Below are 23,468 nucleotides of genomic sequence, written 5' to 3' on the forward strand. Positions count from 1 at the left end.
GCCGTGATGCATTTGAGCACAGCTCTTCCCTTGCCCCGCACCGGTATCGCTCAGCCACTGCATGTCACACCACAAGGCAACACCCTACCATCGCTTTTTCTTGCTCCCTGTTCCCTGTGCTCATCTCCTGGGTTACACAAACTCATCGTAGGGTCAAGAAACAACAAAAAACCCCACAAAACAGTCCCATCATTGCAATTGGCTTCTGAACCTACCAAAATGGGCCAGATGGCTTAAAAAAAGCCAGCACCCCGGAGGCTACAGCTGAGGCCGAGGACCAAATGCACTAAGTAACTTTCTGCACATCAGCAAAAAACCAAGACACCAGCTAAGACAAGCCTGACACACGCCCCACCTGCACGGAGACCCAAGTTCCAGCCTGCCGTGCTTCGTCCATACACAGCTGTGCATAGGGGTACCCAGTTTCTTACACCCACCTCGCATCGCTGCATCGCTCCTTCCCGCAGGACTCGCTTTGGCCACTCCATGAGCATCCCCTGCAACATCACGGAGGGCTACACAAAAAGCTTTTGGGGCCTCAAGAAGTCAGGCAGGATCGTGTGGGGGGAAGTAGGGCACAGCTGCGCCCCACACCCTCCCCATCTACTCACCAAATCCTTACCTGTGACAGCATCCCCGCTGGGCTCGCTGGTGAGGTCCAGGTGCCGTCTCTCCGATGCTCTCCCAGCCCGTCGCAATGATTCAGTGCTCCCACCCAACACCCCTCCCCTGACATCCCTCCCCGCATCCCTCCCCATCCCGGCAGCATTGGGGGAGAGCATGGGGCGGCAATGAGCACCACAACCAGACGGAGCGGCCACATGGAACAATCGTTTTAATGGATAGGCAGAGAGAGCCCCCTCGCCGCCCGCCCGCCCGCCCCCGGGCCCCCCCGCGTGCCCCCTGCCATCCGCCGCGGGGAAGGAAAGGAAACCGAAGGAGGAAAACCGACCGCAGGAGAGACCCCCGCCGAAACGCACGGCGAGTCGACTGGTCCCACATTTTGGCCGATGGCTTGGCCGCAGGGGTGGCCGGCTGCCCATTGCTTCGCTTTCTTTTCCTTATTTCCTTTTTATTTTTTTATATATATATATATACACACACACACACGCGCACACACACATATACACACACATATATATATATATATATATATAAAAATAGAAAACTGAGCTATATAGATCTCCCTCTGTCCCTCAGTTTGCTTGATTCCGCCACGAAGGGGCCGGGGCCACGCGGCGAAAAGCGACGGAGAGGGGTCTCGGTCCCCCGCGGCCCTTCATCCCCCGCGCGCCAGCAACCTGAGGGTGGCAAGGCGAGGGGGTGCAGGGACGCGTGGACCGAGATGCTCATCTCGTCTCGTTGAGGACCGATACACACCTAACTCCATATACAGCATGCAGTAATGGCAGCGGAAGGACCCTGCTGGGAACCGTGGCTAGAACGCTAACGAAAAAAAAAAAATTATATATATATATGTATATTTATATATACTGTATATATATATCCCATAAAAAGATTCAGCGTCTCCCTCCACCTCAACGCGCGGCAAGCGTTGCCCGTGCCCTCGGCAGGAACTGTTCGGACGACCGCTTTTTGGGCCGGTTTCAGGGGGGTTCGGTGCGGGACTCCTCCTCCTCCTCCTTCTCATCCTCCTCCTCCTCCTCGCCAACTCGCCGGGCTCGCCAACCTCCTCGGCCAGTTGCCTCCTTGGCTGCGCGGCGCTCAGCAAAGCAACTTCTCTCCGCTTGCTCCCCCTCTCCTTTCTGGATTTGGTTTTTTCTCTCTCTCTCTCTTTTTTTTTTTTTTTTTTCTTCCCCTCTTTTTTGCATTTCTGTTTTTAGGAACTAAGAGTTCTAGGCTCGTATCAGAAAATACAATTAATAAAATTAACCATGACTCAGAATCCCTTATCATTCACGATGTCTGTGGGTGGTACGATGAATGCGTGGCTCGACGCCGGTCTCCTTCCTCCCTTTCTGTTTGTGGCGGCGTAGTAACTGTTGAAGATCTATATATCTATACATATATATATATATATGTATACATGGATATATATATATATATTCTGAAACACAAATGGCGGCACGGTCCATGAGAAGACGGGGATATCTCGGCAAAGAAGAAAACCGGTGCATCCGGACGGAGGGGTCCCCGCGGGGGGGAGCGGGCGGGCGGGGGCAGTGAAGGAGACCGGAGGGAGGAAGCATCACGCCCCCCCAGCCCCACCTGTCCTCCACGCTGCCCCGCGGCAGAGAATGGTGAAAACAGGGGGGAGGGAAGGGTGGGAGACAAAAAAAAATCGGGGGAAAAGAAAAAGACTCAGTCGTGTTGCATCTTCAGCAGGAAGCCTTGGATTTTTTTTTTTTTTTTTTTTTCTTTTCTCTCCTTTCCAAATTCCCGTTGTGGTTTTTTTGCGTGTTTTTCCTCTCTCCCCCTCCCCCAGGTGGCCTGGCCGGATACTCTCTCAATTCTTATGATTATTTTCGGAAACGGTGAACATTTCTTCTTCTTCCTCTCCTTTCTGCTTGTGCTCGCTGGCCGTGGTCGTCGCCGCCGCTACTCCGCGGGCCGGCTCTGGGGTCAAAACTGGCGGGCGAGCTGGGCGAGCGGGAGGGCCAGCAGCCACACGCAGCCACCTCGCCGCCATGCGCCGTTGTTCCCGTCGTGCACTGCACCGGGGCCTGCAGGAAGGGAGAGAAACACCCGCGTGCTTAGCCACCAAGCTAATAAACCCCATAAAACACCAAATAAAACCCAAACCCAACAAACCCACCCTGTCTGGGCCCCTGGTGCTATCGCATTGCCCCAGGTGGGAGCTCCCTGGGCACCCTCATCCTCGAGAGCACAGCACCAGCCATCCCCATCCCCACCGACCCTGGTCTTTGGGACACAAGCCCCCACGGTCCTGCTTTGGCCCTGGGTTCCCATCCCAAGCCCATCCCCTGCCCATTGTCACCAACTGACCTCCAATGGCCTTTGCCACTCCTCCAGAATTTGTCTAAGTTCCCAGGCCCATGTGTAGGGGAGATGACAGCTTTTGTCCAACACTGCCCACATCGCCAGCCCTGGCGAGCCAGTGCAGGGGTGACTACCCTGTTGTCCCCCTGTTATCTCCCTTGGCAGGGGGGCACAAACTCCACCTGCCCGCCCAGCAGAGACACAGCACTACGCTCAGGACTTGGTGTTTTGCTCCTCCTCAGAGCCTGCATAGGGCTGGCCACTGATGGCCCTGACCATCTCAAGAAGAATGAGATGGGATGAGGAGGGTGCTCAGGAAAAGCCAAGCCCATCCACACCTCTGGGGATCATGGAGGGTGAGGAGCTCATACCTCACCACATGCAAGGATGTGGAGGGTGCCTGATGCAGCAGCTTTTTCCAGAACGCTCCAAATAGTTGGCCCAGGGGAACACCAGGCTGGGAAAAGATCTGAGGAGGGCATCCAGGCTGGTGCCCTGCAGGCACGGGGCTGCCCACACGGGGTGATCAACCTGCCCTTTTGAAACCCCAGGACATGTCCCCTCGCTTCAAAGCCCAACAGGGGCACTGAGAACCATTACCCACTTGGTCTCCCGTCAGCAGCGCTCTTCCAGTGCACTCACAGACACCTCACAACGTTCCCCACCCAGCCCCAAATCCTGGCATGGCTGGGAAGCCGTGTAGCAAGAGCAGATCTGGAGACACGAATGTCTCCGCGCTACCTCCACAGCCCTCCTGACATCTACAAGTCACCTTGAGGGCTGACCACTCAACGCATCACAAATGAACCCGCCTGGATCCCCAAAATCAAGATGACACCAAGCCAGCTGGCCAGCCGGTAAGATTGCATAGCAGAGCACCAGCTTCCCCCGACCACAAATAACGCCAGGGAGAGGACCTGACACCTCTCCACCCCTACCACATCCCCGAAAAAAGGCACTAGAAGCATCCCAGAGGAGAAAGGACCTGCCACAAGACTCATCTACCCAGCAACACAGGGAAAACGGGCCACAGAGACATCCCTGCTTTCTCGCCCGCAACAGGGAGGAGAGCGCAGCGGTGATGGGGAGGGAGTGGGGGACCACGGTGGGGGACAGGGCATGCGGAGGGGACAGACCACCACCAGACGGGCACAAGTAGGCTGGTGGGGAGGAGACAGGGTGGGAGGGCAGCTAAACAACAGCGAGAAAGCCCTAATTCATCGCTATACCAGTGGGATTGCAGGGCAGGAGTTGGAGGCGGTGGATGCCACAGCTCCTGTTGGGATGACTTGGGGTTGGAGCCAGAGGGGCCGTGGGGAAACAGAGCGGGGGGAGTGCTGGCGTTGGGGGTGGGGGGGGGGTGTCCCCGAATTACTGACCTTTCCAGGGTGTCAGAGCAGTAGTTGTCTCTTCTAAAAATTAAAGAACAAGCGAAAGTTAAGGCAAAAGGGCAATGGAAAGCGCAGGCTCGAGACGCGTCGCTCAGCCTGCCCCCGAGCTGGGGCCAAGGAAAACCAGCAGATGGGGCAGCAAGTGTGCTGCTGCCCAAACTGCACCCCACTCCTCTGGGGCCACGGTTCCCCCGTCTGGGAAGAGGGCTGCACGAGCTGAGACGACCTGCCTGCGGGACCCCAGCCGCAGGGAGGCTCTGGCAAAGCCCATGGTCTCTCACCCCGAGCAAAAATCAAAACACAGGGGCTGGGATTTGGGGGATTCTGGGGGTTCTGTTCTCCCCCACGCTCCTCCTGCTCCTCTCCGGTGGGGGTTCAGGGCCCTTCCCTCTCAATAACCCTGCAATATCCCACATGGATTTATTGCCTGACACCAGCCTCTGGAAAGCAATGTGGACCACACGATGGGGGAGAAGCAGAGCGCCGTTTTTCCCCCCAACTCCACAAAATGATGCAGTTTCACTGAGCACGCCATCACATCACAGGCAGCACCAAATGAGCCGCTGAATGAGGCGGCAGGCCTATAATAGCAAGTGCTACATGTTAAATAAAGCACTAGTTGACCTCCCTGAAAAATTAGATTAAAAAAAGGATTAAAAGATGTACGCTACATTAGCCTGTGTCGCGCAGCCTCAGAAAGGCTCACATCACAGCACCTGCACGGATTAAACCTCCGTTTGGGAGCAGGGGGGAACTCCAAAACACTCGCTCCGCTTCAGGGAAAAGGGGATACTCACAAAACTGTCCCCCTAAACCTCACATGTGAGACATGACTCATGCCACAGGTAGCGCAGCCATCGCATGCAACTTCCCTCTTATCTTTCATTACGATAAATGAAGACACATTAATTGCCAGACCGAAGGCACCGGTTGCTTAGGGACCGGCGAGCTCAGCTCTGTGATGCTTGATAGCAGCACGTGGGGCTAACCACATTGCTGCTAATTACAGGGGGGTTGTTACTGGCAATGCTGGGGAGCCCTGCACCGGGAGACGGGGGACCCCCCGTGAGTCACGGTCCCCTCAGGTCCACAGCAGGTTAGGGTGGCCTGGGGAGCTGTCACCTCCCGAGGGGACTCAGTTAATCAAGGCTGAAAGGCTCATTAAATCAGTGTAGCTTTATGAAAATTACAGGCGGTCACAGGACTCCAATTTCGTTCCCTGATGGGATTCACAGTCAGAGTGGCAAAGTTAAGGGGGATCACAAAATAAGCTTAGACTTCTGTGGGATGCTTCACTGCGTGCCACCCGACGCTGCCATCACGGCACGAGTCAGAGAAAACATCACTCCTGGGTTAGAAACCAAATAACAGCTCCTACAAAGCCATTAGCAGAGTCATCTTTACTTTTGGGGGCTTTTGATCCAGCCTGCATCTGCAACTGCCAAACCGAGGTCCCACGCTAATTAAGATTTTAACCTCATAAACCCATCGGGAGCCTACAACATCAAAGCTAATGATGTACATGTGGCTCGGGCTATGCTGAGCGCTCGGCACAGCCGCCCTAAGGCAGCAGCACGGATGGAGCTGGGTCTGGGTGGCTCCGTAGCCACAGAGGTGTTGGTCTCCCCCCAAAAATGGGGTTATTGGGGAAAATGGGTACCAGGAAGGCTGGTGAGAAAGAGAACTAAGATAGTTCCTAGGCAACGCTAATGATGGCTTAACGGGCAGGTAAAGACGATAATGTTCATCACTTACAGCACGGACCTTTTTTTGGGGAACAAATAGTTGTTGGGCTCATTAGCATCCAAGGTTAGCTCTACATCGGGGCTGCAGGCGTGGAGCCGAGCATCCAAGATGGAGTTTGTCCCACAAATACCTCTGTCGCAGCTCAGGGGAACCCAGCGCAGCTGCCGGCCCCAAGAGCAGGTGAGGACAAGCCTTTCCCTTGATGCTGCCTCCGCGGTGATGCTCGGTGAGTCCCCGCAGCTATGGAGCACAGCCCCCAGGAAAGCCTGGCACCCTCTGCTCTGCCTGGGTAACCCGCCTCCCCGCCCTGGGGCTCCCCCGACCCACATCCAGCCCTTCCCCAAGGATGGTGAGAAATGGGACGTTGCTTCCCAGGGTCTCCACACGCCTCCCACACGGCACTGCTCCAGCACGCTGAACCCGACACGTACTCTGGGGCTGCCTGCTGTCCTGGTGCGCTTTGCATCACTCGGGGCACAGCCAGCATGCTAGCCCTGAGCCACCCCACCGAGGGGCCTGGGGGTAAGGAAGGCTCATCTGTCCCTCTGCTCCCCTCCGACCATAAAATAACAAGAGGCAAGGAGAAGACAAGGCAGAACAACCAGGTGGCGAGGAGGACAACGTTGGGGTGGCATCAGGGGAAGACAGAGGTCCCCCAGCCCTGCTTCTCCCATACGGTTCTGCGGTGAGGACCACCCACCCCATATCCCTGGCAGGGAAATATCCCTGTGGCACTGGCAAGGGACAAGGTCTCCTGTCCACCTCCAGCTCTCAGTGGCCATGACAGGGATCCAGAAAGCGTGTCCCCCTGCTCTGGCTCTGCCACCACCTGAAGAGGCTTGACAAATGTGATGAGCAATTACAGCCATTCCTGGCCGTGAGCAGTGTCAGACAGATACATTGCTTTCATCTCAGCTCCGGCATGCCGAGAAAACAGCCCCTGGATGAGGGTACAAAGCTGCTCCCCCTCCCCACCCCCTGCACCTTCCCATCTCCCTCTGGCACCATCAGTAAGAATGGATCTGTTTGGCAGGAATGGAAAACAAGACCTGGAAGGTGGCAGAGCAGTGGGGGCTGTTTTCTCCTGGGTGGGCACAGGGTGCACCACGTGGCAGCCCGCGGCATGGTCCTGCAGGTTCGCTGCGATGACCCTGAGCACCATCTCCCTTCCCACCGCTCAACACAGGAGGATGTTTCCCAACAGAGGCTCTCCTTGCCGGAGCAAGAGGATGGACACCTGCAGCCAAGTCCTAACTTTGCATCGACGGCGGATCCCAAACCCAGTGCCAAACACCTCCGAACAGTGGCAGACATGGGACCCAAATCAGGAGGTAGGTTTGGAAGCTTTCCACTTTCCCTGGGCTCACCACGACCCACACGCTGGGGCAGAAAGGATCAGCGGCAAATGCACATCACCCTTAAAAACCAAGGGAGACCTTTCCCGTGCCTCTCACATCGGTGGTCTCGCAGTTAAGCTGTGGCCCCTCCCCAGCCGGCTCCCTCAGCCCTACTCACCGTAGAGGATCATGCTGGCGTTGGTGTTTCCTAGCTGATTGGAGGCTACGCAGGTGTAGTTGCCATAGTCCTGCTCGGAGACGTTGAAGAAAGTCAGTTTGGAGAAGAAGGCTTTGTTCTCCACTTTTAGTCCTTTCTGTCCTTCAGCCAGCCTGGGAGAAAAGCAGAATGGGAGAGGGTCAAGGGGACGGTGTCGGGAGGAGAAGCGCCTGCTGTTTTCCATGACCTGCTATCCTGTGGTCCTGCCTACAACCAGGGACCTTGAGCTGGGGGGAAAGAAAGGGCGCGAGCAGGGAGAAAGGAAGGTATTGGGGGAGAGGTGACAGATGGACACTGCTCTGCTGCGTCTCTTCCCTTAGCTGCCACCCTACACCGTCCCCATGCTGCTCAGAGGCATCCTCACAGATGCAGTCGCTGCTGAAGGGGTCGCGTTGGGGCTTGCCAAATGCCGTGCGGGGGGAGGGATGCTCACACACCCAGGGAGGGTACCTGGGAACAGCTTCCCACCCAACAGAGGAGCCTGGCTTCCCTCTCGCATTGGCCTTGAGGGCTCCTCGGTCCTCTGTGGGATGCCTTCTGGTACCTTCCTCTTCCCTAACCCCTGCCAGCTCCCTGCGTGCCCCTGATGGGTGCTGGCAGCCAGCACAGGCAGCAGACGCTGCAGCAAACACCTTTGGGGGCACCCAAATGCCAGCGCCGCACGGTGTGGAGGCATTCCTGGGCTGGCACAAACGCTGAAGCATTAACCAAGTGCTTTGACTTCCCTGAACTGATGTCCCCTTCCCGCTCCGCTCCTGTGGCTCTTTTATTTGCTAATTCCTCCCGGGAGATGCCAGATCTCCATTATCACCCCTGCTGGGCTCCGGCTGCCGATCCGGGCGGGCTGAGCCCACTCCTGCCGCTGCTTCTTGGGCTCTCGTGATCTGACCTAATTCTGAGCGAAGCCTTTCATCTGCCATGCAAACATCCGCTGCTTTGTACACTCCGCCTGCTCCTTTCCTCCTCAAACGGGCAGGGCGGGCGGCCCCAGCCTCCTCTCTAGCTTCTGTAGCATCTTTTTCAGCTAAAACATGCCTCCTTATTAAGTGACCTGCGTGTCTCGTCCTGTGTTTGCCTACACCACGGCCCTTCTGGGCTTCCCAGGGAGAAGCAATGCAAAAAAAAACGTTAGAAAAACTTGGCCTGGGTTTCAGAGACAGATATTTGCTCCAGAGTGGGGAGGCTACCCTGGGCTGCGCTGCTCCCTGCCACATCCCCATGCTGCCGCTTTGGCAGGACACAGGAGCTGCCACTTCCCTTAAAAAGGCGACTTTCAGCCCAGTGCTGGGCAGGCTGTCCCTGAGGCATAGCAAACCCTGCCTCTCAGCTGACACCACATTTCTTTTGCCTTTCCAAGAGCAAGGGGCTGACGCTGCCTTCTGGCCAAAGTGTTTAAATAGATGACAGGGGTTTCATCCGCTCCTAAGTGCTTGGATTTGTGCTGCCAATATCACTCTTGGCCGTTATGCTTCACCCAAGCGGGGATTTACAGTGAGACGGAGTTAAAACGGAGGCACGGGCAGCAGCGATCCTGCCTGCGCTGCCTACCCAGATGGAGGCCAAAACCAGTCTGGCTGAAAGAGGCTCCGGGAAAAATCCCCCCCTTCAAATACCCCTCGTCTATTTTCCACTGCGTAGACAGCGCTGAGTTAAATATAAAGCCCTGGCCTGCTTTGAATAGACGCTGAGCTCCTGCTGCAAGCGGCAGGTACTGTGATGCCACCCGCCTGCCGAGATGCCCAGATCAGCCTCCGATAAGCACGACCCACTGTTGTCAGAGAGGCCCTGCCCTGGCACCCACACCCGGCTGGCACCGAGGGCTGTCGGGGATTCGACCGGTTACCGCAGCCCCGTTGCCCAAGCTGCAGCTTGCACGGGGCCGGTGTGTGCCCCCCTGTTTTGCTCCCCGGGCTCTTACCGCTTATCGTCTTTGTACCACTGGAAGTCGGCGGAGGGGACGGCGGAGGCTTCGCACAGCAGGATGCCCTTCTGCCCCACTGGTACCCCGGTGCTCTTCGCATCCGAGATGTACGGCGGGTCTGCGGGGAAGAGGGGAAGCCTGGGGTCAACACCCAGTAGTCTTTGGCCATCCTACCCCTTCCCCTCGCTCTACAAGCTCCCTTTTCTTTTCCCACACTTAGGGAGGAGCCCAAGTCATCTCTGAGCCTGTGCCCAGCTCCTGCTGCTCCGGCATTGCTGTTCCAGGGGTTTTCCAGCTCTTGGGGGACCCCCACACTGCAGCCCAGTGAGGGCTCCTCCAAGGACTGGAGCCCCCCAGCTCTTGGACACCACGTGTGCCCCTGTGCTAACCCCAAGCAGCTGAAGGGGTGGCCAGAAAGGGCTTTAGGAGGGTCTTCACCTCTGCCTGAGCATGAAAAATGCTGCTTTCTTCTTCACGCTTTGGTTTTTTTCTCTCTCATTTTTTCTAAAGGAAAAAAATTCCTGTTTACTGCTCACTTCTCTCCTTTCCCCGGAGGTTATCACCACAGCATCTCACCATGGGCGGAAAACCCAGGTTGATGGAGACAGCTGAGGAGGAGGTGGTGGAAAAAAATGGAGCTCCAAAAGAAGGGGAAAAAAGGGCAAAACACCACCTGCTCAGAAAAACTGCTGCAGCCTCTCTCACTCTGGGGCTTGAAGGCTGCGTTTGCCCTGCTTCCCACCGCTGAAGTCCCATCTCCTCGTGGGGCAGCACGGTGACCCGCTCCAGCCCCGGCCCCTGTCCCTGACAGCCCCCAGGCTACTCACAGTTGACGGTGACTTTGACTCGCTGGACGACGGGCGCTGCCACGTCGTTGGAGGCGCTGCACTCGTACTCGCCCGACTGCTCCCGCGTGATGCCTGTGATCTCCAGGTACTCATCCTCACTGATGAAGCCCACGGCTGCAGGGGTTAGAGGGAGAGGGTCGTGAGTGATGGGGCGGCACAGCAAACCTGTTCCCACCAGACAGTCACCACCTGTGACCGTGTCACACTGTCCTAGGGCACCCAGCCCTGGCACGCCCATGTGCCTGTGCCCCACCATCTCAAGAAAACCCCTGTCAGAAAAGTGCCTGCAAGCACGGGACCCCTGCGGTGGCCCCAGCCCCACCGAGAGCATCACTTGCTGGAGATCAACATCCCCAACATGCGCAGAGTGGGCACAGTGGTCCTTGCCAGACCTGCACCCTGCTAGAATGACCCGAAACCACCTCTCCTTGGCATCCTGCGCATGCCATCCTCCTGCTGGGAGACACCGCTGGGCTCACTAGCTCCACACAGAACCCCCTCTCCAGTTTTTCAGCTTCAGTTAATTCCCAGCCGGTTATTCCCATTAGCTGTGGTGCCAACATCTCCCTTTAGCTGAAACGCTCTGCCCCTGTGCCGCTCCAGGCTCATTTCTGTGCTCCCCGTGGGGGGGGGGGGGGGGGGGCACACTCACCCCCCTCTCCCCACCTGGGCTGCAGCACAGCTTCTGCTTTTGCTGAAAGCCGGGCAGATGTGATCCGTGGCCCTTCCTTTTGTCTGGCATCTTATCCCCCCCCCCTTCCTTCCTTGCAAGAGCCTGCTTCACTTTGAAGCACTCCTGGAAACCCACGGCGCCTGGCTGGCGAGGCACAGGTGCTGGGCCATGATACTTCTCCAGCTTGACGGAGATTGCAGCTTTACAACAAATGCAGAGTTAAATAAAGAAACCCGGCAATTAGGACACGTCCGCTAAACAGCCTGGAGAAATGCTGCTTGCTGCCGAACAAACGGCACAAGTAGGTTTTCAACAGCCCCCGAACGGGGATAACTTCTCCCGTCCTTTCGTTTACATCTCCCCGTCGGATCTTGCGCAGCCGAGATGCTGTAATTACTGTGCGAGGCATCTCTGAGACCAGTGTCACACTTAATATTCCTATAAATTTTAAACGGTAGTCCTTGGTACATATGTGTGGCAATTGGTGTCATATTTTAATTAGGCTTGCCCTACACCATCTGAAATTAATAATAGCTCGAATTACCAGTGTAATTTATAAATTAACATTGCTGCAGCATTAGGAAATAAATTAGCTCTGGACAGCTGTTTCTGGGAGTGAGTGCCAATGGCAGAGAGGCCAAGCGCAGGTCCCCGGTCCCCAGGGGATGCAGCGAGCTCGGCCACTGGACCCGGGTGATGCTGCGCTTGCCCTCGCTTCCCACCCGGCTACCGCGTCTCTGCACTAGCGCGACCCGATGGGCCACGGCTCACCGTGCTTGGCCAGTCAACCGTACGCACCTTGCTTCTAACAAATGCATGCAAAATATACACACGGGTGGCTTCCGTTGGGGCGCACGCTGTCTGCATCCCACCGGCTGATACTTTTATAGCATCTCTTCCCACCGCCCATAAATAGTGAGCGTGGTCACACGCCACCGCTCGCCAAAGTGGCCGTCTGGAAAGCACGTGTACATGGGGGTTTGCATGCAGGGCCCCAAGCCAGCGCCGATGCCATTTCTGTAACGCCCCTGCACAGCTCGACACGGCGAGCTCCTGCAGCAAGCACCCCAGGCACCCGCTGGGATCCCGCTGCTGCAATCTCAGGTGCTGCTCTTGTCAGCTCAAACCAGTGCAAATATGCTCAGGGTGTAATGAAATCACACCCTGGCTCCCCCCTGCACCGGCACTTCTGCACGGTGGTCCCAGGACTTTGCACCTCCACTGCTCTCTCGCACACATGCACACTCACCGGCTGAACCGAGGACCCCGTGCACACACATGTGTGCATCCCACTATCCCAGGCTGACCTAACTGGGAAGGCAGCTCCGTGCTGCACCATGAACTATGGAAAAGGAGTTTTCCCGTGCAACCCGCCGTGATGACTTGCTGACATCCACCCGTGCCGAAATTCCCACCCGAGTGGCTCACGGTCGAAACCACTGAGCTCATCAGTACTTAGCACAACTGAAGGGTAAGATATGAAGGCGTTACCCTAAAATCGATATCCTTTGGAGGCACACAAATTGCAGTGTTACATCCACCGGGCCTGCAGCACTGTGAGCTGCAAAAAAGGAAAGGGGGGGGGGGGGGGGGGGAAGATCCCTTTTACAGCTGACCTAGAATCAGCTTCTCTGTAGCACAGCGCTGCCTGCTGATAAAATAACGACACAGCCGGTGGCCTTCAGATGCTCCTTGCACAAATCTGACTCCAGTTTGTGCAACGGCTCAGATAACACTGTGCTTCCAAACTAACCAAAGGCTCTTCCCCGAGCGTGCCGGAGCCGGCTCGCACATGGCAAGAATTAGCCCTCACCATAGCCAGGCTGTAGCACGCATCCCCAGTTTGATCTGGGAGCACAGCAGCTCGAGTGTGTTTCATTACCCAGCAAAAGACTTCATTAAAGTAACTGCGAGGGTCAGCTTTCCACCTGCAAAAGCTCAGGAAATTGAGAGATGAAGGCTTCCTCTGTGCCTGTGTAGCGCTGGAGTCTGAGATACGTGCGTGGTAATCGGCTGGCAGAGAGGCAGAGCACAGAGAGTTCAGGGTTGCAGGGCCCGGAGTGTTTCACATTGGCAATTGCAAGATTTTGGCTACAGTCCATCGACTCTGGCATGCAGAGCCCACTCCCAACTGAAACGGGATGCTTGGAGCTGAAGCTGATGCCTGCTTTTGCCCTGAGCGTGACCTGGTATTACTTGTGCTCAGATTACGACGACAGTGTTAGGGAGATTGTCCCTGCTACGGGCTCTGGCCAGATCCTGCTTCCTTAGTGCCAGCCTCAGCATCGCAAGGATGCTGGGCGGGTAAGGAATTGCCCGGATGGTCACACTCAAAGAGTTGAGACCCCAGCTGCAGCACTGCATCCAGCTCTGGGATGCGTAAGGCCATGGAGCTGCTGGAGCAGGTGCAAAGGAGGCCGTGGAGATGATCAGAGGGTTCAAGGGGAAGTGCTCAAGGCCAGGCTGGATGGAGCTTTGAGCAACCTGTTCTAGTGGGAGGTGTCCCTGCCCATGGCAGGCAGGTTGGACTAGGTGATCTTCAAGGTCCCTTCCAACCCAAACCATTCCATGATTCTATGAATAAGGTGACATGAAGGATCCCTGCCTCGAGGGCATTGCTTCACACAGGCAAAGCTGGCCACGCCAGGTGACAGGGACACTTGCTGTGTTCCCTTGTCCCCTCCTGCACAAGGAGCTTTGCAGGAAAACCGGGTCCATAAAGCCACTTTGCTGCCACCTGCGCTGCCAGATCTGTGTCAGCCAAGGGGCAAAGGCACGGACCGAGAGTAATTGCCCAGCCGCTCGGCTCCCTGGCCTCTGCAATTTTGCCTATTTATAATGGGAAGTCTTGTTGATAGTTGGACAAATCTCATTCATTAGTGACTGCCAGGAATGGAAAAACAAATAGATGGGACCCAGGGAGCAGGGCCAGGGTTAAGCAAACACAATCTGTGAGTGCAGACCTTGCTTTACAGAAGGCAACAGGGTGACCATGTCACCGTGGCTGCTTGGGTCCCCTGGGGCTGGCAGGGCACGGGAGGGACATTTATCCACATGCCGGGTTGCATGCTTTGGGTGAGGCTCAGTTCCCCGGGCTTAGGAGCGAGGCAAGCCCAAGCTGATGTTTTGGATGGGGGTTATTTCTCCAACCAGCCTCACATACATCAGGCCCTTTCGGATGGCGCTGTGGTCCTCCCCCTGCTTGCCCGAGGCTGGAGCTAGAGCAACGCACTAGTGGGAAGCAGGGCAAACCCAGCTGCCACGGCCCCTGCCTCCGAAAGCACCTGGAGCTTGGGGATGCTCAGGGCAGGGCTGGCCCAGTGCACCACATCTCCAGGAGCTCCCCCAGAGGTACCAGTCCTTCCCCGCCTGAGTTGATGGTGGGAACTTTTCACAGCTGTCTCTGCTTGAGCACAATTAGGAGCTGAAATATTGCAGGAATTAATGGGAGAGCTCTCTCATCTCCTCGGGAGCTAGAAAACCAGCACAGCCAGCACCCATCATTATTATTATTAATACTAATAATATAATACAGGCCAGAAATGGAACAGCCACGGACTAGGTAAAAGCGTAATCCTTGCTCATCAGCCGAGGATGACAAACTAACCCAGCGCGAGCCGGGGAGATGGAAAACCAGAGCCTGAATCCACTTGCTCGGTGAACGGGAGCCACGCACAGACCACCACGCACGACTTAGGACTTGCTCTGTAACACTGCAGATCTCCATTAAAAAAAACCTCAGGGCAGGGGAAGCGTGAGCCAAAAGGAGCAAGGGGGAAAACTCAGCCCAGTTGCAAAATAGCCAAGACAGATGCGATGCACAATAAATAGCCCACGCCACAACCAGAGCCGGGGAGCTCGGCAGCGTTTGGCATGGCGCTTGGGAGCCTCCAGCCAGAGATGGCCACGTGCCACAGCAGCGAGCAGCCCCAAATACAGAGGTATAAATAACTTCGCTTGGTGCAGGTAAACCACTGTGGGGACATTGGAGAGATTGCCATCGGCACAGCAGCAGCCGCTGCCACGCGTTGCAAGGTCCCTGGCACAGGGAGCATGGCTGTCACAGCGGTGGAGCGGCCACGGAGGCGAGATCCTGGCCTGGCACAGAGCACCCAGGCAGAGCAGAGCCAAGAGATGGCAAAGCTGCCGCTGGGGTCCCACACTGTGCGGCTGCGACGAGGTGCCTCATGCAGCCATACTCATCCCTCCTTCCCTTGCTTCTCTTCATTTTCCCAGCCCGACTTGTCTCCCTTCTGCCTCCTCCCACCCTTTTACTTCCATTGAGCCTCTGACAAGATAATAACTCACCAGAACGTGAACACATGTTCCCAAATTAATTACATGCCACTGTCCCTTGGCTCACCATTACAGCCATGTTCAGGTCTCTAGGACACGTTGCTTAGAGCTTTCCCTGGCTGAATGCTGCCCGTGATGCCATTAAAAAAGCTTCGCTGAACTGGGAGCAAGGTACCGCTCCCTGCCGCAGCATCCTGCCAGCGCCCCGTGGCACACTGCGTGCGGCAAGCGGCACAGCCACCGTCCCTGCTTCTGGGCCCTGTGCTCGCTCCCGAGAACCACAGCTGCTGTCCCCGTCCCTGCTCCGAGCCATGTGGCATGTCGTGCCAACCAGGCAGCACGGCATGCAGCACCCAGCAGCAACGGCGTATCTTTCATGCTGCCACGTGCCTGTACCAACTCCCTGCACCTCGGGATCAAGGCCAGCTAGCCCAGCCACCCCAGGCTGTGATATTTCCACCTCCAAAACTCAAAGACGCAGCCTCAGCAATTATCCTGCAGTGGGTTTCATCTCTGGATGCCCAAAATCCCAGGGCTGGTCCCGAGGTGCTACCCTGCCTGCTACACCGTGCCGCTGCATTTTCTGGGCACCGATCCTACTAGCCAGGATCGGCTGGAGAAGGAGAATATTTTATGGAGATAATTTTATTAAAATGTTTACAACAATGCAGATATTGACATCTTGCTTCAATCAATAGCACAATTTATTGTCCTTCAAGGTGAACATTAAGCCAACTGCCCATTAGTCAATATTTACCTCCAAGGTCTATAAATCTTTATACGGGCTTCAGCGGATGTTGACAGCGGCTGATTCCAGATAAGTAAAAGTAAGAGCGTGAAACATTGCTCCTTTTGGAGGTGAAATAGTAACTAGTTAATTACAGTCCCTACAGCAATTCTGAACTATCAATTTATGGCTACTTCTGGCAATAAAAATTAACATCACGCAGACTCCTGGCTCCAAGTGACGCGCTAAACCCAAGAGCCATATATTTCAAACGTCACTCTGATGCGGTAGTGATGGCCATCCTATAACAGTTTATAGTAAATAAATAAAACACACAAAGGTAATAAGAGCAAATTGTCGGCACCCGAGACCTGCTTCACCTCTCCTCTGTGTGGCAGCGGGCGGAAAAGCGCGGGGCGGGTGATTTAGTAGCATCGCGCGGGCAGCTCGACTCCTGGTGTGCAGGGAAGGTGGTGGGGGAAGGAACACTCCAAACGTGAGTGCTCAGAGCAGGCACCACACAGCCCCAGGTATGGGGGTAAAAAAGAGCTGAGGCTGCCTCCAGCACATGCCCTGGCCAAAGACGGGGGAAACATCTCCTTCACCTCATATTAACCAGCATTTACTCGCTCCTGACCGCTCAAATCACACCTAGGGAACAAAGTTCAGGCGTTTCTAAAATTCCCTTCCCCATTTTTGTTTGATCAGGCAAATGACACCGGCGAGGGCAGCTTCCCCTCCATGCACCCCCTTCTTTCCAACTCCCCAGTTGCAACTTAACGCCGCCACGCTCCAGAGGAGAAAGATTGGGGGTAATTAACCTGCTTGAAATCATCCACAGCAATCATTACAGGAATGATTTTTTTTAAGATTACCCTATCGACCCAGGCAAGCACGGCATGCTCCTTCCTCTCGTGAATATTACATCCCTGTACCGCAGGCTCCAGCCCATTTCCATCTGCGCCCCCCCTTAGAGGAGGGACCCCTTTAGACAGCACACGGCAGGTACGGGGTGTGAACCCCCGCTTCTTCATTCTTCACAAGCCTTCAGAAGAAGGACCGTAATCCCAGAAAGAGGCACACAGCATATCAGAGACGGCGTTGCACTTACACAGGGTCAGGTCTCTCTCTTTTTGAAGTTTCCCGTCGACAAGGAAAGAAATCTCTCCTCTTACATGTTTTTCCATGTTAATTAGCATGTTTCCGTGGCCTGATGTTGTGCGAAGCCCCAGGGGACGGTGCTCTCGCTGCCTGGCTTCGGTGCGGCGCTTGCGGCACTCAGAGCTGCGGGAGCTTTGCAGTAGCTCCCTTGGCTGCTGCAGCCTGGGGTCCCTCCTCATCCTCACACCCCAGGGGTGGTGAGCATCACCAGTTGTGCCTGGTATCACCACAGGGAGAGGAGACATCCCATTTTCCTTCCTCTTACCCTTAATTAAATTGGCTTTGGCAGAACTCTCACAGGCAATTTTGCTTTGTGCCCTCATGCATAGCAGCACAGGCTGCGAGGGAGGGGGTGGCCAGTGCCCAGCACTGCACCGAGGGCTCCCAACGCACCCCAGGCAGATGCAAGCTGGGTGATAGATCGATGCTCACCATAAAGTCCTTCTCCTGCAGGGGTGCTGGTGTCCCCTCCTCCCCTGGCATGCAGCAGCCTCTCCTTGTGCATGGCCATGTGGTGCTGCCACTTCTCTTCTCCTTTCCACTGTTTTGAGCATAATGGGGAGCTGACGGTGCCTTGCATTTTGCCGTGAGATGTGATGGAGGACCCTCCCAGGCACAATTTTGGGCTGATGTGAGGAGAGGTGACTATTTCTGAAGCCCCGTCTCCCATGACTGTGGGGACAGGACACAGGGATTTCGCCAGGTACCCTCCAAAAGCAACTGCCAACCAAGAGCCATCTCGAAGGCTGAAGCTCTGCAGCCTGCTGGCAAACCTCCACTCTCTGCTGCCAGGGAAGATGTTTTCTTCAACTTCTTGTGCCACTTGGAACTAGATCTGGGGCAGGACCCACATTTGTGGCTACATTTGCTCAGTGCACCTGCAGTCAGCCCCGAGACCACACTTGGGGCTGGCATATCCTACAACAACTCAAATATTTAACTCTTAAATGGGTGTACGCAACACAACTCACCAGGCACTTGCAACTTGCAGAGACCCTCCAGACGCCACCGCATCACCTGCTGCTGGTCACCCAGCCTGTATTCACAGCCTATAGCCTACATTCACCACCCATGCCATAGACAGCCAAAGCAAGGCCCAGGGAGCCAAAACACAAGGGGGCTTCCCTGGCACGGCCACCTCGCCACCGTGCCTTGTGTTCAGGGCCAGACCTCCCACACAAAGCTGTGCCGCAGCGTGCCGGGGTGCCTGCTTGGTCCGCTCATCCCGCCGGTGCTGCGCCACGCACCTGAGTCGGTTGAGCCGCCCATTATAGCACCATTGTGAAGAGTTTTTAGCTTAAAAGTCCTTGAAAGTTTCCCACTGTGACTCGTCAAACAAGATCCTTTTCACTTTTCCTCTCTTCTCCGCTAACAATATTTATACTCATTTCTTTTATTGAAATCTATCTGCCGCCTGTTCTATTAAAGCCACCTGAGTGGCAGCTCCTATTCTCTGGGAGCCCGCAGCCCATCTATTCTCCAGACAATGAGGTACAAGCAGTCTATCTTCTATTGTGCTTCCCGGCCTTCGGCTCTCAAATCTTCCATCTCAAAAAGGCATGTCAGAGACGCCTCCATGCAAAAGATTGGAATCCCGGGCTGCACGGGGGCTTCCCAGCACCAGCCGGGCTCAGCGCCCTCCCTCTCCGGGTGAGCATCTCTGGGGAGATGCTGCTGCGGTACCTGTGATCCCTTGGGGATGCTTCTCCCCCATCCCCTGCGCACCACAAGTTGTCCTTAAATGCGGTTCGTTGCCGTCAGGCGGCAGCTGCACACGCACAGCTCGCTGCTGCCGGGATGTTTGCACGCCTCAGACAACTTATTTGTTACCGGGAATAAAAGAGAAGCATTAAACCCTTTGTTTGGAAGAAGTAGTTCCTTGGGAAATAAAAGGATTATGGAAATTAATATTTAAAGAAACAAAACAAAACAACTCAGGGACCAACCACCCTTGAACGAGGCTCTAACTCAGGAGCAAACGAGTCGAATGAAGAATGAGCCCTTTTATTTCGGCGCAAAGGAAAGCCAGGCTAGCTCGGAGACAGCTCGGGGCTCGGCAAACTGGCAGCAACTAGCCTCAGCCTCTCCCAGCCCCTGCCTCCTCCCAGGGTGCTGGTAAGGATGCCGAGCCCCAGGAAAAGGTCCACTCGGCACGTGCCACCCCATTAGAGCAAATTAGCAATGGCTGCAGTTCACCACGCACCTAAGTGGCGTCAGAACTGTAGCAAAGATGGGTGTAGGGCTCATCAGAGCACTGCTTTTCTTAATGATACCCACGCATCACCACAAGCACGGAGCCGAACAGCTTCCTCCTCGGCCCTTGGGGTCTACCTGCTTGGATCCAAGGTGGTGGCACCGGGAGGGACGGATCACCCAGAGGAAAGGTTCAGCAGAGGCTGTGACCACCACCAAGCCACCTCCCACGCAGCTTTTCTGCATCCTCGCAGGAACGCATGCAAAAGGCACATGAAAACCAAATACTGAGGTTCCCACGGAGCCAAGCCCTCTCCAGAGAGTTACCGAGGACACAACTTCTCCCAGCAGCTCCGTGCTTCTGCTCGAGCACCAGCGCTGCTCCCGGGGCACCCGAGCCGCTCTTCCTCCCATGCTCTCTCCTGCAGCCAGACCTTAATGAGCCACCCAACAAGAAGTCTACTCTCCATTCTCTCCTTACTCCTTCTGCCTCCCCGCGATTTTTTCTCTGTTGCCGCTTGCAAGGTGAGAGAGGACAGCGTCGCCAGAATGAAAGATTCTCCTGCGTGCCCTCTCCCAGCAGCGGCCCTAATTCATTTTTCATGGCCCCTTGCAGTGACAAAAGCCGCTGCTTCTCTCTTGTAAGCGTGCGCCATGCAATAAGTCAAAGCTGATGTGCATTTTCCCCCTGGGTGTCGAAGCTGTGCTTTTGATTTAATTTGTCCTGTTGTTTGGCTCTCAGCCTTTGCCGGTGAGCTCCTTTGGAGAGGCGGCAAGGTAGGGCCCCATACGTGCGGAGGGGCTGCCTGACAGATGGGGTACAGTGGGTAGTGCTTAACTAATTTGCTGCAATGATACCAAGATGTTGGAGAGTGACAGATGCTGCCGGAGAAAATCGCTCAGACAAACACGCGCATCCTGTTTGCGGGAGCACTGCTCCTCGATTAAATCCTGGTGCAACTTGGCTTTCCTGGAGCCCGGCCCATTTCTGGCAGCTTTGTCCCCGTCTCTAGGAGAAGCTGTGGTGCACAAGGCTTGGTGAGGAGAGAGGCGGCTCAGGGTAACACCAAGAAATGAGGTGCTCCTGCCTGCTGTTTGCAGAAGTTTTGCAAAGCACCTGAAAAAATGTCATGGGGCTCCCCGGCTGGGAGATCCACCACATCCCCTACGTGCAACCAGCATTGCTCTGCAGGCGAGAGCATATTCCTATCCCCTGCCAAACTCCAGGCACCCCGCTTTCCTCCGGATTTGTCTGAAAAACAGCTGCTGGCAGCCAGGACCGTAGGGTCCCTCTGGCTGCAAATTTAAACCCAAAGGCTTTCTCCGTAGGACAAGCTCTTAAGAAGCAATTGCAATCCAAAGCGTTAAATGGCTGTAACCACAGTTAAGCTGTATTTCAGCCGCATTAAGAAAATATCCCTAGGATGGGAAGCAAGTGGCATAATGGCATTAGAGTGAAAAAATAAGCGTCAAGTGCTGGCTAAATCCAGCCTCAGTGCTGGCAAGAAGTCATGGGGATCTGGGAAAGTTTCCCTTCTCCCCGCGTATCCCTGCAGGCGGTTCCCAGCAAGCCCGGATGCCATCGCTGCCACGGCTTTCTGCAAATTTGGGATATTTTCCTTCTCTCCTCTTCCTCTGGGGATCCCACGACCCTTCTTCACCCCCCAGAGCCATCTGAATCATGGCAGGGTGAGACCCGCTGTCGCCTCTCCATCATCTTTAGCCCGTCTTTATTTTTTCAGACACGCTATTTTCCAGCCCAGTGGCCTTGCTCTGTCCCTCGTGTTTTATGGCACTGATGTCTCCATTTCTGGAGGATCATTCGCAATACTGCAGCTTATTGAGAGAAGCTGGGGGAATGCATGGGCGGCGAGATGGATGGGCTTGGCACAGCCAGGGGGCTGCGGGGGGCTGGCAAGGATGCTGTGAGCCTGGCGGGGAGAGATGGGGAGCGGAGGACCACGCCAAGCATTGCAGGGATGGGTGACACTGGCCCCTGGGCATTGGGAACAGGGGGACTGGAGCCAGGGCTGACTACCTTGTTGGAGCCCATCATCCCCTCTCCAGGCCTCCTGTGAAGGTACCAGCCCTGCTACGGGTGCTGCGAGGGCAGCGAGAGGCATTGCTCTGCAAGGGAAAAGCCATTTTAAATAACAGCAGCGTATCACAGGAAGGGGAAAAACCCATGGGCTACGGTATTGCTCTGACTTTAAATTATACTGTAGGAGAATAAAAATAAAAGAGAGGAAGACAGAGAGAGAGAGACCAGGAGGAAAAAGAATTGCCATTGTTTTACCAAGCAGATGGGAAAGTTCAGGGGATCAGAAAAAGACTATTATTATCTTGACTCAACCAAGGGAAGATGGGAAAGGAAGAGGCTTTTTTTTTTTTTTTCTTGCAGTGAGGAATGCCGTGGCAGAAGTCATTTCAGCAAAGAGTCAGAAGGAAATGGTGCCATCAACTCCAGGCAGCACCCGAGTTATCCCCACGGCTTGGGCACACTGCCAGGGTTTGGCCTGTTGTCCCCTTCCCCCCGGCAGTGCCGCTGCATCACACACAGCTATCACAAGGACAGGGCGGTGGGCAGGGGAGAGGTAACTGGGGTGCACATCCCTCACCGCCTCCAGCTGCAGCAGTCTGCCAGATGTGCCGCCAGATGTGCGTGCTGCCAGTGGCATTGCAGCTGTGGGCACCCCTCCGTGGCACCGCCACCCCGGCAGGGGCTACCTGCCTCCCGCCTGCCCAGCCTCGTGGCTGGCCCACCTGCCCCGAGTACCCAAACTCCCGCTGCCCTGCCCCACAGTGACTGTCCAATTTGCTCCAAACCGTTCAAGAACTCACTAAATACACAAAAAAAATCTCTCCACTTCTCCTGCCGGTCATGTAACCACGAGCAGAACATGAGTTTTTTTCCCACCAAATTGATATGACAAGCCCTTTTTCTGCGTGTGCAACGGTGCCTGCAACTCCAGGGCTCTTCACTGCTGGTCTTTAGCGTGGTCCAGGGCAGTCGAGCAGCTCCGGCTCGCCAGCACGTCTCAGCTCCCTGCCCATACAAGCGCAGCGGTGTTTCTCAGCCTCACCAGAGACAAGGAAACTCTCTTTCTACCTGTGATCAGGCTAGGGGAAAGGCACAGCTCCAAAGCCCGGGGCACTGGCCAAGCACAGACACCAACAACCCATTGACAAACCGCAGCAGACACCGGTGCAACACCTTCCCTGCCACGTATCAAGGTCACGGGACAGGGAAATAAGGAGGTGGAGCACAGGTCTGCCCTGGCGGAGCATCCTTCGCCAACCACATCCCTCCTTGCCGCCAGTCTCTTTGCCACTCTCCAGCTTTTCTCCCTTTCCCTCCAGAATATTTTGCACGGCTTCTTTCTCTCCCCTTTCCCTCTTCCTCTCTCTGCCACGTGGTCCTTCCCTCAGTCCCTAGACCTTGCCTTGTCACTTTTCCTTCTCCCACACCCACGTCTCTCCCGCACCCCCGGGATGTGGAGAGGGGCTGGCAACCTGCCCTGCCTAATCCTGCGGCTACCAACTCCTCGGGCACTTAATATTCACGACAGAAAGAAACATTTCACGGCGAATTGGACGCACATTCAACTGGAAATGGAAATTTTATGACTCTTCTCACTCTGCGCCGCAGATTACACCAGCTGAGAAAACATGGAAGCAAATGAACAACCTGTGAACTGTAAAGTATATTAATAATGAAATCACAGCCCGGGAAATGAAGGCTTTATTCTGTTTATATTCTGCTCCATTAATAGAGAGCGCTCGAGCTAGCTCCACCCCATTAGCCGGCACTCTGCACCGAGGAAGAGTGCAAGGATGGTAGAGGAATGGTGGCAGGGGGCAAAACCCTCCTTCCCACTGGGACAAGCTTCACAAGGGCAGGCAAAGCATTTCCTCACGCTGCCTCCACCAACAGACAGTGTGGGCAGGTGAACACGGGGGATGTCTTCAGCCCCGGTGCCATGCCCTGTGCAAGCTC

The 23,468-nt window shown here is 55.5% G+C and overlaps 1 protein-coding gene across 8 annotated transcripts in view; it reads right to left on the reverse strand.

The window, feature by feature from the left end:
• Positions 1–1,069: 1,069 nt before the first annotated feature.
• Positions 1,070–23,468, reverse strand: part of LOC102047355 (protein CEPU-1) — a 361,978-nt gene continuing 339,579 nt past the window's right edge. For 6 of the 8 annotated variants that reach the window (XM_055728658.1, XM_055728654.1, XM_055728656.1 and 3 more), the window contains 5 exons: positions 10,401–10,535; positions 9,571–9,691; positions 7,614–7,765; positions 4,341–4,373; positions 1,070–2,684 (listed from right to left, as the gene is read on the reverse strand). In XM_055728658.1, coding sequence (XP_055584633.1) covers positions 2,584–2,684; positions 4,341–4,373; positions 7,614–7,765; positions 9,571–9,691; positions 10,401–10,535 — 542 coding nt within the window. In that variant the 3' untranslated portion in view covers positions 1,070–2,583. The remainder of the gene's footprint in view (positions 2,685–4,340; positions 4,374–7,613; positions 7,766–9,570; positions 9,692–10,400; positions 10,536–23,468) is intronic. The other 2 variants (XR_008735461.1, XM_055728655.1) reach the window with 2 other exon arrangements.

This window comes from Falco cherrug, chromosome 17 (genome assembly GCF_023634085.1).
Source record: "Falco cherrug isolate bFalChe1 chromosome 17, bFalChe1.pri, whole genome shotgun sequence".
NCBI classification, from domain to species: domain Eukaryota; kingdom Metazoa; phylum Chordata; class Aves; order Falconiformes; family Falconidae; genus Falco; species Falco cherrug.